The sequence below is a fragment of the Mytilus edulis genome, chromosome 3 (genome assembly GCF_963676685.1).
Source record: "Mytilus edulis chromosome 3, xbMytEdul2.2, whole genome shotgun sequence".
NCBI classification, from domain to species: domain Eukaryota; kingdom Metazoa; phylum Mollusca; class Bivalvia; order Mytilida; family Mytilidae; genus Mytilus; species Mytilus edulis.
In genome coordinates this window covers 10,235,593-10,249,983 of record NC_092346.1, presented here as the reverse complement: position 1 = coordinate 10,249,983, position 14,391 = coordinate 10,235,593, and the positions used below count along the sequence as shown (strand labels likewise).

General features: G+C 30.0%; 1 protein-coding gene and 1 long non-coding RNA gene across 3 annotated transcripts in view; one reads left to right on the top strand and one right to left on the bottom strand.

Annotated features, from left to right (window-relative positions):
* The window catches only part of LOC139515786 (fermitin family homolog 2-like), a 34,993-nt gene extending 23,845 nt beyond the window's left edge, over window positions 1–11,148 (top strand). For both annotated transcript variants that reach the window (XM_071305478.1, XM_071305479.1), the window contains 7 exons: window positions 1,056–1,163; window positions 1,806–2,005; window positions 3,259–3,383; window positions 6,183–6,289; window positions 7,108–7,329; window positions 8,574–8,720; window positions 9,944–11,148. In XM_071305478.1, coding sequence (XP_071161579.1) covers window positions 1,056–1,163; window positions 1,806–2,005; window positions 3,259–3,383; window positions 6,183–6,289; window positions 7,108–7,329; window positions 8,574–8,720; window positions 9,944–10,234 — 1,200 coding nt within the window. In that variant the 3' untranslated portion in view covers window positions 10,235–11,148. The remainder of the gene's footprint in view (window positions 1–1,055; window positions 1,164–1,805; window positions 2,006–3,258; window positions 3,384–6,182; window positions 6,290–7,107; window positions 7,330–8,573; window positions 8,721–9,943) is intronic.
* Window positions 11,149–12,091: 943 nt separating this feature from the next.
* Window positions 12,092–12,266, bottom strand: LOC139515787 (uncharacterized). Its single transcript, XR_011662843.1, has 2 exons — window positions 12,198–12,266; window positions 12,092–12,124 (listed from the first exon to the last, which is right to left on the bottom strand). It is a non-coding gene; the product is annotated as an uncharacterized lncRNA (long non-coding RNA).
* Window positions 12,267–14,391: the final 2,125 nt, after the last annotated feature.

The window sequence follows — 14,391 nt, the reverse complement described above, 5'->3', positions numbered from 1 at the left end:
TAATTGGTTAATTATGTAAAGATGGAATTTATTTAAAGAATGCAGAGATGCTTTTTGTCTATAGTTTGATAAAGTTTCTTTTGAAGCTTAATGATAACCCCTCAGGATCTTAGTCGTTCTAAAAATAGAACCAAATATCTGGCAAATGTTGTGAAGAAGAGCGTGATTTGTATATAACTGGTTATCTATAAATTAGCCATATCTTAATTACCAATTGCCTAGAAACCACTCTATCATAATTTACAAATTAATAGCTATATTTTGTAAATCTCTGTCTTATCCATAACCCTGTATACATAATTTAGGTGAGATAACCATGGGTGATGATTTAGGGATTATCCTCATGGTTACAAAATACTGAGGATTTAATGTTCCGTGGGGTACTAATTTTGGGGGATTTAGTAATTATACATTTTAGGTGAACAAAAAATATTAGTGTTAAACAATCGCATATTTTCTATAGGGTTGTATGATCTTATATGAATAATAACTCGTGAAATCAATGAATAATGTTTTTCCTCAATCCTTGATTCTCAATGAATTTATCTCTGTGACCTACTTTGAAACCCTCCCTCCCTGCTTTTCCCCAGTCAGACAAATGTTTGTTGTCTATCAAATTATTTGTTTTGAAGAAAATCTCCCCTTTATAAAATCCTAGATTTTCAATTTTTCGTAACCTTTAATATTGAAGTTGAGGATTGAACCTTTCACAATTTTAATGGCTTACAAATTATGACAGGTGCCCCAGAGACTCCATTAACCACATATTAAAAAGATATTTTTGTGATATTTTATGATGTGAATTAAAAAAGTGCATCTGTGAATTCTAGTGTAACTATGTTATTAATGAACATCTACATTGTAATGTTAAGTCAGCAGTTCTTGAATAACTTATCCTTTTCATAACATCAAACATGTACTACATTTTGTATTTATGGAAATAAAGTAGGTCAGGGAATTGAATTTATTAGATTTATAACACGTAAAAATAACCTTATTTTATAGGGAAATCACAATATTTTACTGCAACCATTGAAATTAAATTTATTTTTCAGTATGATGCTGTCAGAATTAACCAGATATATGAACAAGCCAAGTGGTCACTGCTGTCAGAAGATGTAGATTGCACAGATGAAGAAATGATGATGTTTGCAGCTTTTCAGGTATGTCAGTAAAGTTATTATAGGATGATTTAAGGAACTGATATACATGATATATAGCCAAAGCCAACTTGTTGCTTTTCTGAGTACCATTTACTTGAAGCTCTTGAGGGAATCTGAAGTAATGCTATGGCCTATGGCAGTTTCAGAGTTTGCTTTTGATTTTATCTGGAATACTTGTACTTAAAACCAAAATTTCCAAAACTTTGGAAAGCCATCGTGTTAAGATATGGAGTGAAACAAATACAAAATTAAAAAAAAAGATGTGGTATGATAGCCAATAAGACAACTTTCCATATGAGACCAAATGGGGTTCATTTCTAAAATTTGAAAAAAAGCATTAAACTGTATGAAGCTACAATTTATTTATAGGCCACAATGTCTAGTTATATCATGGCTTACTTAAGTGATTAGATACACATTTCTTAATTTAATATCTAGTACAAGAGACTGACATATCATCTATTATTTACATGTTGGATGCTAATGTACAATGAAGAGTGCATTAGTACTTATAAACTGGTCCAGAAAATTTGTCTCCATGTTGTATTTTAATTATGCTGTACCATATTTGATTCACTCTTTATAATTTATAATAAATTACAATAAATTCAAAATAATGTAAGAATCATTGTTCTTTTACAGCTTCAGGTCCAGATGCAGGCTGGACAGCCACAGCCTAGTGAATCCATGATGGATTCTTCTGCGATGTCCAATCATCTACCAAACGATGACATCGATGCTGATTTAACAAATTTAGAGGAATCATTAGACAGTACAGTGTTATCGTCAGCGGGAGATATTACCTCCATTCCCGAACTCAGTGGAAATGTCAGATATTTTAAGTAAGCTTGAGAAATTTCGTTTAAAAACTAATTTTGGAAATTTTGAAGCAAAAATCCTACAATACAAAAGATGGGCACATTTATAGTCACACAAAAAAATGAATAGAAATCATAATAAAAAAAATATATTTTTTAAACAACAACAAAAATCACTTTCAATTCAGTTGGATGTGAAAAATACGAAAGTATGGTATTCACAGTTAAAACTTGCATTCATAATTTAAGGTGATTGTTATTCTCAAAATTTGTGTAATCCCATTAATTAGATCTCACTGTTTTTACCATAAATAGGTGGTTAACTATTATAAATGCATGCATGAATTTCTGAATTTTCAGTTAGTAAATCAAAGTAATAAATCCATGCAGATTAACAAATTTAATCACTGAAAAAGAGCACCTGATTGACATCATATTCTCAAGCACTTAAAGTATATTTGGTAGAAACAGAATTAAAGATTGTAGAGAAAACAACTTTAAACTCTTATGAAATGAAAAAGGGAAAACTGCAATAATAAAAAAGAAAAGAAAGGGGTATTTATTCATGTCACAAAAGCAGTGCATGCACAGCAACAACAAACAAAGTATAGGATCCATGCTTATATAGCTGTTCTCCATCTCAACACAAAGCAAAACAAGAATGTGTCCACAGTACACGGATGCCCCACTCGCACTATCATTTTCTATGTTTAGTGGACCGTGAAATTGGAATAAACCTGAAATTTGCAATATCATTTTCTATGTTAAGTGAACCGTAAAATTAGGGTCAAAACTCTAATTTGGCATTTAAATTAGAAAGATCATATCATAGGGCACATGTATACTAAGTTTCAAGTTGATTGGACTGCAACTTCATCAAAAACTACCTTGACCAAAAACTTTAACCTGAAGTGGGACAGACGGACGAACGAACGGATGAACAGACGGACGGACGAACGGACACACAGACCAGAAAACATAATGCCCCTCTACTATCGTAGGTGGGGCATAAAAACAAAAAAGTCTCTCATATGACTGTTAGTTTAAGATGGCCCCTAGTACCATTGTGAGCAGAATTCTTTGCAAGCTGAGGATCATGCCACAACTGTAAATTGAATTACAAAGTCATGGAGTTATACCAATAAAATAAATTTGCCAAAGAATTCAAACATGTAAGGTCATAAATTAGCTGAACAATCACACTGCAGAGTGTCAATAAACACAATGTTGGTTTCCATTTTTATTGTTAAATAAAAAAAAAAATGTTTCTTTTTCAGACCAAAGAAATTAACATTGAAGAGTTATAAAAAAGCATTTTGTAGATGTAAGGATACTCACATAGCCTTCTATAAAACAGAGGAAGATTCTAATGGCACACCTGCCATGAAAGTCAATATAAAAGGTAGGATACAGTTATAGCTATCAGCTGTGGCTTCAACATGGTCAAATTCCACCTGTGACAGATAAAAGGGGGAAGGGGAGTAACCAACTGTAGTTCCCCGTTAGTCTTATATAAAATAACTAATAGTGTTACTTTCATTATATTGATAAAATATCAAAAAAGTAGTTGTCCTGAGTATAGTCTTAAATAAATTAAACTGAGAATTCTCCAAATGACATTTTAGGATATGAAAAAAGACACGAAGATGTGAAAAAAGACATAAGGATATGATAATAAAAAAAAACCAAGGAAATGATTAAAAAAGACATCAGGATATAATAAAAATACATTTTAGGAAATGACAAAAAACAAATCAAATAGAAATATATTTGTCAATAGTACATGACTTTGTATAACATGTACTATTGACAAATATAACAGGCATCAAACATCTGTCATACAAGTGGGAAGTTTAGCTAGCTATAAAATCAGGTTTAACACACCATTTTTGGAAAACACATGAACAAAGTTGGGAATGTGTCATTACTTTTCCTTTCAATCTGTTTGTTGATGAGTTTAAAAATATGTCAGGTTTTATGATCTTTTCCATTTATGAATTTACCTTTGAGTTCAGTATTTTTGTTGATACACTATTTTACAACTTAATGATCTTTGACCCTATAACAATGACAAATTTACATGCCTATTTTATCAGTTCATTTATATGTGAATTTGAGTATTAAACATTTAAAACATCTATAAAAACGTCATAAAATTAAGTTCTGCAATAAGAAGAAGTCTGTTATTATAATACAGGTCATATTTACGAGCGGATATAAAAAGGTCATTCTAAGTGCATCATTGATACATGTCAGATATAAACAGGAAAAGATTCAGTTCAGCATTGTTGTATACCTACGTATAACGTTTAATTATGATATCAAATTACGGTTGATCCTGTTAAAATAACAATTAAGTGACACATGACGGTTTCAATTGCCTCTTATTTGTCATACCTCACATAACGCTCCTTGTCAAGTGTTTAATTACATGTACTTATCCTTAAATACCAAATACCAACAGAAGGTAAATATGTCTTTCAGGTACACTTTGTAAAATGATAACTAAAGATAGATAAAATTTATTTTATTCCATAAACTTTCCTCAAATTCACCAAAAACAATAGAAGGTTAATATGTCTTTCTAGTGTACATTGTAAAATGATAACTAAAGATAGATAGAAATCTTTTTGCACATACTTTCCTCGAATTCTAAATACCAATTGAAGGTAATATGTCTTCTGTGTGGCCTTTCTGATTTAAGCAATGATTGATAAAAAATGTACTTTCTTCAAATTCTAAAAAACAATAGAAGGTAACTATGTCTTTTTTCATGCTCTTGGATATGAATAATGATTGATAAAACATTTACTTATTTACATGTTCTTTCCTGAAACACAATAACAATAGAATGTAAATATGTCTTACTCTTACACTTTGTGATATTATAAATCTGAAAGTTAAATAAATATAGATTCACACACTGCAACAAGTGTATTACGATATTTCTCCACTCGAGACAGCTAAATTTTATTATTAAAAGCGTGAGGCTTGCAGAGCTCTCTAAATAAATAAAATTTAACTGTAGAGAGTGGAGAAATATTGTAATACATGAGTTATAGTGTCGGAATCTGTTTCTCTAATGATTTTTATCCTTCTTTTTCAAAGACAAAACATTTAGACGTCATAATCAAATTCTGACTAATCATTTGCCGAGAACAGATTTTTCACTAGTGAGGAGAAATGTGAAAATAGCACAAAAATTAGAGAAATTAAATTACTAAATTGCATGTACTTTCCTCACTTAACAATAAAAGGTTACTATGTCTCTCTCCTACCCTTTGCGATATTTTAAAATACTTTTGAAATTACACTTACTTTTCTCAAATACCAATAACAATTGAAGGTAAATTTGTCTTTCTCCTACACTTAGGTACAAATTACCTTATTTTATGTACTTTTCTCCAATACAATAACCAAGAGATAAATATGTTTCTCTCCTGTACTCTATGATGATATTTAAAAATACTTAATTATACATACTTTCCTCAAACCCCATAACAATAGAAATTAGATATGTCTTTTAAGCTACTCTCCTCTATTACTAAAAAGCATTAGAAGGTAGATATGCCTTTCTGGTGCACTTTGTTAAGTAATTACTTAATAACATGTACTTTTCTGTAATACCCGCATATAAGTACATTTCTTTGATGTATGTTTGTGATTATATAATAACAGATAAATACCATATTAGTTTCATGCATTTGGATAAAAAATAGCAGAAAGTACTTTTAATCCATTTGAAGAACTGTAGTTAGAAAAAAACCAACAATTGTTATAATTTGCTTTGATAAATGACTATTACGCCTACTTGTATTTTATGTTTGTTTGTAAAGTATGAAATTACACTCATAAAACAGATTCAATATAAGTTCAGACGTCTTTTATTCTCATAAAAGTGGAAATAAGTGCTTATTGCTATATTTAAACCTTGAGAAAGGTACACAGTAAATATTTTGATGTTGTTAAAGTTTTCTTGATTAAAAATCTGTTTAGTATATGAAATCTTGTTATAGGAAAAATTGTAAGGATTTATTTCTCATACCCACAAATCGTGCAAATTTATAAAAAGGACACGAGAAAGATGGTATGAAAAACATGCATTGCAAACAACCCCATACTACTTGAATATAAAACTCAGGCATTTTTTAGATAATTTGAATAAAACAAACCTGATTTAATTTTACGATTTATTTTTTAGGATGTGAAGCCCATCCAGATCTTAACTTGGCATCTCAGAAGTATGGAATTAAATTATTTGTTCCTGGTTCAGATGGAATGTCAGAAATATGGCTGAGGTTTGACAGTGTAAGTTATGATTAAGTCACAAAGGTTTGACATGTCACTAATATGGCTAAGGTTTGACAGTGTAAATACTATAAATTAAGTCCCAAACATTTAAAGTGTAAAGAAAAAATTGATCTTTTCCTATTAAAGATTTCTTGATTAGTTATTACTGACATAAAAACACAACAGAATGTATCTCTATTGAAATAAAGAACATAATAGTAACACACAAAGAAACTAACAAGAAAAACATTTGTTTAGTGTGCTAAGCTTAATGCATACCAAAGAACCCTTGAAGCAATCTTTTCTGGGTTATTTTGATGACTTAACCCTTTCCTCCATATTGACGCCTGTGTAGTACCTCAGTTGAAAAGCTTCGACTACAAAATGTCTGCATCAGATTAAAAAAAATTAGTATCAAATATGAAAAGGATATTCATGAGAATATCTGATTTGAATTTCATTGATGAAATATTCATTTTCAAAATGCATTAATACTTTAAACACGATGAATTTTTTTTGTTAAAAAAATCCTATGCAAATCAAGTATGTAAGGAAAAAAATTCCACGGAGGAAAGCTGATTTAAACAAGATTTATCTCTATATCGCAAAAATTAAAATTGCATTTAAGTCAAAAATAACAAAATCGCAATAATAAATACATGCAATAATTTCGGAATTGACAGAAAATGAATGAGATAAATTAAACCCACAGTTAATGTAGACTAGACGATTTAGAGCTGGAAATATTAGGTAGACACCTCTCGCTCTATCCACAAGGTTGCTGTCTCATTGGCATATACCCCTCATCTATCAACAATGTGCATTTATTTTAACAGGAAGAACAATACTGCAAGTGGATGGCAGCTTGTAAACTAGCATCTCAGGGGAAGACAATGGCCGACAGTTCATACGTAACAGAAGTAGAATCTATAAAGACATTACTAAGTCGACAACAGCCGTCACAGTCACCAGCTCCCGTACAGTTACAGTTTGATGTCAATGTTAATGCTGAGGACTTTGTCGCACCCCGATACCATAAAAGGATCAAAAATAAAACTGTAAGAAATATATATAGTTTTCAGATTTGTTTGATTTCTAAATGTTTTTGTTTGAAGTTTTTGTGTCAATGTTTCACATGTCATGTGAAAGAATTGTCTTATTTTATCCAAAAGTTGGGTTTGTTAACAATTAATGAATAAATCAAAAGTTGAACTATCCCCCAAAAAATTATAGAATTTTTTCATGATTGTACTGTCATTTTAAGGTGTGTAGGAAAGAAAAATGCAGAATAATTTCTTAAAAGTTTTTGACTTTGGAACACAGGTATACTACTGTCTTTATTTTATAACTAATAGTTAAAAAAAACTTCTGGGAATAAATCATTTTGTTATCCATAAAATTTTACATGCAGTCATGGTTTTATTCTGACAATGGTCTTTTTATGTTATTTTAATCAGACAAAAATTAAGTATTTGAAGTCTACCAAACTTTTTCTGGATTTACACATAGTCTTTTTTGGTTTTAACCAATTATTTCGATATCTATTTTTGATTTTATAAAGGTATCCTTCATCATTTAAGCAATGATCTTTACTTATTGTGTATTACCCTAACAAATGCAAACAAAACAAAGAAAACAAATGTTGATAACAGTTCTTTAACCATATCACAAAAAAGTATTCAAGAGTCTGGGTTTTTTCCCCATTGATTTATCAAATACTTTTAATGGCATTAGACAGTTTGCTTTAAAAAATTTCATCCTGTCAATAATGGAAAAATCTAGCTAATTACTCAAAGTACAGTTAAAATGAAGAATTTTTATTTATCTGATTTTGAACTGATATCTGAACTGAAACATACATATCAATTTTATTTGTTCCAAATTCTTTAATTTGATAAAGTCACATTCGAACAAGAGGATAACCATATTATTGACAAAGATGATAGCAAAAGATAAAACCATGTCATGTTATACAATACTATCATGTTACCTTTCAATTGCATATAGGGAAATTAAATATTAAAAACTTCACTCAGTTTAGAAAGCTTGACTTGATCCAGATACTGTTTATTGTTCAGGATGTACTTATGTGAGGTTTAGGAATTTGTGTCAAATATTGTGACTTCTTTTTTTTATTTTTGTACAATACAGAGTAAAATATTAAAAAAATCAAAAATATCTAGAAAACGAGCTCCCTAACCTATCTATGTATTTAGCTTATTTTGTTCTGTTTCTATAGCTTTTCTGACTTGTAGTTTCGATTATAAATTCTAGATTTTTTATATAACATTTATATTTTCAGTTAGTACAAAGAATAATGGAAGCTCATTCAAATGTACAGAATTTAAATTTAATTGAATCCAAGATGGCGTACATAAAAGCATGGCAAGCTTTACCAGACTTTGGTATTACTTATTTTGTTATTAAACAAAAGAACAGTAAAAAAGAAGTAAGTATGATTTACATTTGATGAGATGGATTATTCTCTGATTCATAAAAAAAAGCATGTACAATTCTAAACAATATATAAAAGTTTTAAAAAAATCATGGATAAAGCATACACATGGGATGGACGTCAGGATAAGGCGTTAATTTTTTGTGGTTACTCTATTTTGGGCCTTTATTTTCACGGTATTTCAGGATTTACCCTTATCAAAATATGTGAAATAAAGATGAATTTTTCTTAATGTGGGAAAGAATGTTTTATTTTTTTCATGAATTTAGAATCTTATTACCCATTATGTCTGAATATATGTTACTGAAGATTTAATCGCAAAGATAAGATTCTTGAAACAAGTTAAAATCTCAGTATTGGTTGAAGTATGAATTATTTCTTTACATTGATTGTGAAGGAACACACTTGTGATAAACAAGAAGTACAATGAGGCTCCCACAGGGTACCCCCCTCAGGTCGCAATGTCGCTTTTAAATTCGTAGAGAGGTCGTTTTTAAGGGAAATGTACAGGTCGCAGGTCGTTTTTCCTAACACAGAGGACGGAAATTGGTCGGTGGTCGTTTTTTCTCAATTTTACATGTCGCAGGTCGTTTTTAGAAGGCCCTCAGGTTGGAAGTCACCTCTAAAAAGCCCAGAGGTCGCAGGTCGTTTTTGACCCTGCGGAAGCCTCTACAATCCACACACATTCTTCATACTTTAACAATACCCTTGGTATCTGATATTGATTGACAATGGTATCTGATATTGATTGTTGTCAACAGGTTTGTTATCCTTCTGCAATTTGTATTTGCATCTCTGGACTGGATATAGCTGTAACTTGAAATCATATTAGAAAATATTGATACATATTCCTAAGAAAAGAAGTCTTTACATCTTTTTCTTAAACATTGACAAGATTTAAATGAATTTTATGAGAATATTGATACATTAAAACAAGGAAAAAGGGATTTTGAATGCACAACTTTTCTTAAAAGTAAAATAACAACAAAAAAAAACTCCAAGGAATATTAAAAACGAAAGGTCTGTAATCAGTTAGCAAAATCAAAAGCTCAAACACATCAAACAAATGGATAACAACTGTTATATTCCTGACTTTGTACAGGCATTTTTTGATGTCTAAACCATTGACTGGATTTCATTGAAACTTTGATACTTAATGTTGTTTCATTATACTAGATATACATTCACACTGAGTAACTTTACTTTTAACTTTTCAGGAAATACTTGGTGTAGCATACAACCGAATTATGAGAGTAGACATGAATTCTGGTGATGTGGTTAAAACGTGGAGATACAATACTTTAAAATCATGGCGGGTAAACTGGGAAATTCGACACGTAGTTCTTGAGTTTGAAGAAGAAACATTAAACTTTTCAACACAAAGTGCTAGCTGTAAAACAGTTCATGAATTTATTGGTGGTTATATATTCCTTTCTATGAGATCCTCAGACAAAAATCAGACATTAAACGAAGAATTATTCTTAAAATTAACAGGAGGATGGAACTGAAAGTAAATTTTTTTAAATGTTTGACCTTAGTGCCTCAGTTGAAGGTCGTTCAGCCATATTGGAAAAATGCAGGGCATTCAGGAAAAAGGAAGGACTTGCTAAGTTAGGTCTGGAAGTTTTAAATTTTGACAATAAAATTATTAAAATGACTATATAAGATATAAATCATTATTCACTATTTATCATACAAACAATCACATCAAATGTGTAAAAGATTATTGATATTGCATGCAGCTGTAGAGAGGAGTTTATAGAAGGTACCGTTGTGATGTTTGTTAGCTGAATTTGGAATGAAAATATTTTACAGATTGTCAGGAAATTATAGATTTGTGTATCATTGTTCTAATTATACTTCCTGAGTTGTGGTCTAATATTCACAAATGGAGCAACTATTGGAATTTTATTTTAGGTTAAGGATGGATTTTTGTTTAATCCAGGCATTGCAAATGTCAAAAAATGTCATAACCACTACCATATATAAATTAATAAAAATGAATGATGAAAATAAAAATCAGAATTGTACTCCAAACGAATTGTTTTTTGAGTTTTTTTGTGAAAATGTTTTAATTTATTTATCTTGTTTCTTTAGCGATTAATGTTTTTGGTAGTCAAAACTTTGCAGGATATTCTCTTGTAAAAAAAGAAAACTGAGCCAATTTCTTTTCTGCAGTGTCTGTACATACATTTTTGAAGATATTCTTTAAAGAGTAAAAACTTTTTTGTCTTTATTTATCTGCTGCTGGTCCATTGCTGGAGCCTTTACCCAACCAGGAAGTAATAAATAGAACATTGATACACAACCTACAGATGACCTTGATGACTACAGATTTAAATGTTGTACTGTGATAGAAGTTGATTGTAAAACATGTTCTTTATACTATACCATAGATAAATACCATAAATATTTTATATAATTTTGTTTTTATGTTTGACTTGTTTAAGGCCATTTTTCTCTTAGTTTTGATTTTAAATTTTAATGTACACCAACAATAGTTCCTCAATTTTTATCCAGAAAAAGAACATATTTATACTGTAAGGCTTAAATTAAAATATTGTTTGTTTGCCCTTTACCGACCGACCCTATCAATTCGTTCCGCCTGAAAATCTTTTATTTGTATTTACCAGCAAGATTTTTTTTATTTTATTTTTTCGTTCCTACCAAAAATCTTATATTTGTATTTCCCGCTCAAAACTTTTTTACCGGAATCCTCGGGTTTTATCTTTACGTATAAGGTCCAGTCCGTTTGGTATCACCTGAGCGTTTGACATGAACACTTGCATTTGAAGTTTCAAAGCATTTGTTTGAAATCGATGTTGAACGCTTTCTGAAATCATGATATGAAGTACGTTACTCTGTACCTTTAAACTTAAAGAGCAGGGTTCATTTACAAAAAAGTTCGTTTGATACAAAAGTATTAACGTGTGTACAAACTAATTTGTAAACGGACGTTGTATTCTATGTAGGGATGGCCTTTTGTGATCCGCATATCAGAATAATTATGTTAACGATGCCGCTAAATTATTTATATCTGACATGAACCAAAAGTGACAAAACCCTGTAAAGTGGAGAATATCTGGCAGTAAAATCGCCAAGTTTTCCATACAGATCATTTATAAATGTGATGCAAAATACGTGACAATTGAGTTTTAAGTCTTATAGCATTTTTATTGGAAAAAAAGGCACACACGAAATTTGTAACACTCTATGGACTTTTTCTACTAGTAATATATGTCTGTCCGGACATTATCTTACCAGTACAAAGTTATCTCTTATATATTTTTTTTTTCAAAACTAATAGTCCCAGCGGAAAACTTATTTGCAAAAACAAAACGGACAAAAAAATGACATTATGCAGATTTTGTATCTATAAAATAAAATATTTTACCTACCTGCCTACCCATGACAAATAATATACCGAGCCAAGTTATTTTTTTGGGGAAAAAAATAAAATATTTTACCTACCTACCTACCCTGTTTCAAAACATAGGGTCGGAAAAGGGCAAACAAACAATATTTTAATTTAGGCCTAAACAACTTAACAGATTATTCTGTGAAATTGTTTACAGTATGAATAAAATAATATCTACAATATTATTACAAATTATCTCCCTTTTTAAAATATTAAGGGGAAACAATTTTCATTCGATTTAAGCATAATTGGTTCTACGCAGGTCTGTTTTGGTTTAAATTAATCAATATATTTAATAAGTATCAACAATGAATTAATTTTTAAGTGCAAAATGATGTACACATCTAAACTGCATTTTTTTGTCAATTTAAAATAAATATGAATTTCACAATAGATATCTCTAAAAATTCTATGACTAAACATCTGCAGGGTTAATGTGTTTATTAAGTATTAGGAATTTGGTAAATGTTGGCAGAAAATGAGAAATTCTGGACAAATGCCTCTTTTTCAACTCAAAAATGACTTTTCTTATTCTTATTTTTAAAGCTAATTCTCTGATTTTAGTTGACAAACAAATAACATGTTCTCTGTGAGAGATCCTGACCTACTGACATTTTATCATGGTATAAACATTAAATGTTTTGTTATTGTTGAATATTTATTTATTTTTGTTTAATGTATTCATTTGACACATTTGCAGTTGCAAATATCATACATCTTATTTCTGTTACAAGTTACCAAAGTAACCATAGTTGCATAACTTAGAAATAATTGAAATATATGGGTAGTGTTAAAAAAGAGTCTTAAATCTACTCAAAGGAGTTGGTAACTGTAATAAAATATTAACCAAATAACCTATAAAAACCTTTCAAAATTAAAACCACTTTTTCTTTTATCATCAGATTTTGCTTTATTTAAATATACATTTCAAAAATACTAAATGGTGATTACATAAAATGAAACAAACGTATATGGATGTACATTGTTATTTGGTGTTGCGACCAAGCATTTAGTGTTAGCTCAAACTCATTGCGCTTCCTCAATTTGTGGCCATAATAGTAATACAAATTAAAGCTGATTTAAAAACATTAGAAATGATTCTTGGAAAGCAAACAATTAATTTTGACTTGAAGCATCAGTGGATTTTGTGACACCATTCATACCTTTAATGGTGTTCAAGTTTTTAACATAACTATCAATAAAAGTACCATTTTTCACCCAGATTAATTGCAAAATATGTACAAAGTACTACAATAAGAAATAAACTGAAAATTTATATCTGAAACATATAATCAGAGTTCATGATAAGTTGTGTTGAAAGTAGACACCTATCAACATTTTATCACATGGAATGGGTTTAGTATAAAATATTTTATCATGTTTGGCCCAATGATAAGCCAAACAAGCCACATTTAAGAATACAATTATTTCAGCAAATAGAGATGAACTTGAACTCTTCTGTAGTTTCAGAACATTTGTAAGAAAAGGTCGGGATCATTTGGTTTTCTTTGTTACATTGCAAAAAGTTGAATGAAATAATCAAGTAGACGTTAAACCAGATATCTTCAGCAATGAACCAGAAACATTAAAATATAATATCTCGATATTTTCAGGAATGGGCTAGAAATGTTGATGGGTGTATTTTTGGGGGGTTATTTTGTATATACCAGCATTATATATAAAGTATACAGACCTGTATGTTCATTATCATATAAAACTTTTATACATTTTATGTTCAGATCTCATTATAGCTTTTTTACTTCTGATCAATTACTGTTCGTGCACTGTATGTAGCAGAACTTCCTAATGGCTTAATTTGTCTACCTTCATCATGCATTTACATTCAGTTGATTGAATACAAATAAAAATATTATGACATTGAAGGTTTTTTTGTCTCCCTTGTAATTGCAATGACAGAAAGCAAGACATAGGGATAGCTTTTCATACTGTGATCTACTGTGGCAATACTATCAGTTCATATCAGTTTGACAACTATTTTGAGGGACTGCCCTCTGAGATGTGGTCCAGTAGCACTTTGTTTTCAATGTTAAGTTTTCTGCTCAAAAGTTAGTTTGATCTGATCTACTTGTGATATATCAATGCAGTTACAGTTCTATCAGTTCATATCAGTTTGACAACTATAATATGTGTTGTGCAGTTGTAACAGTATTTATATATACGTCTTATTTTAATGTAGGGAATATGGCATGTCCCCTTTATCAAGGTCTATTGAGATTGGAATTTCTG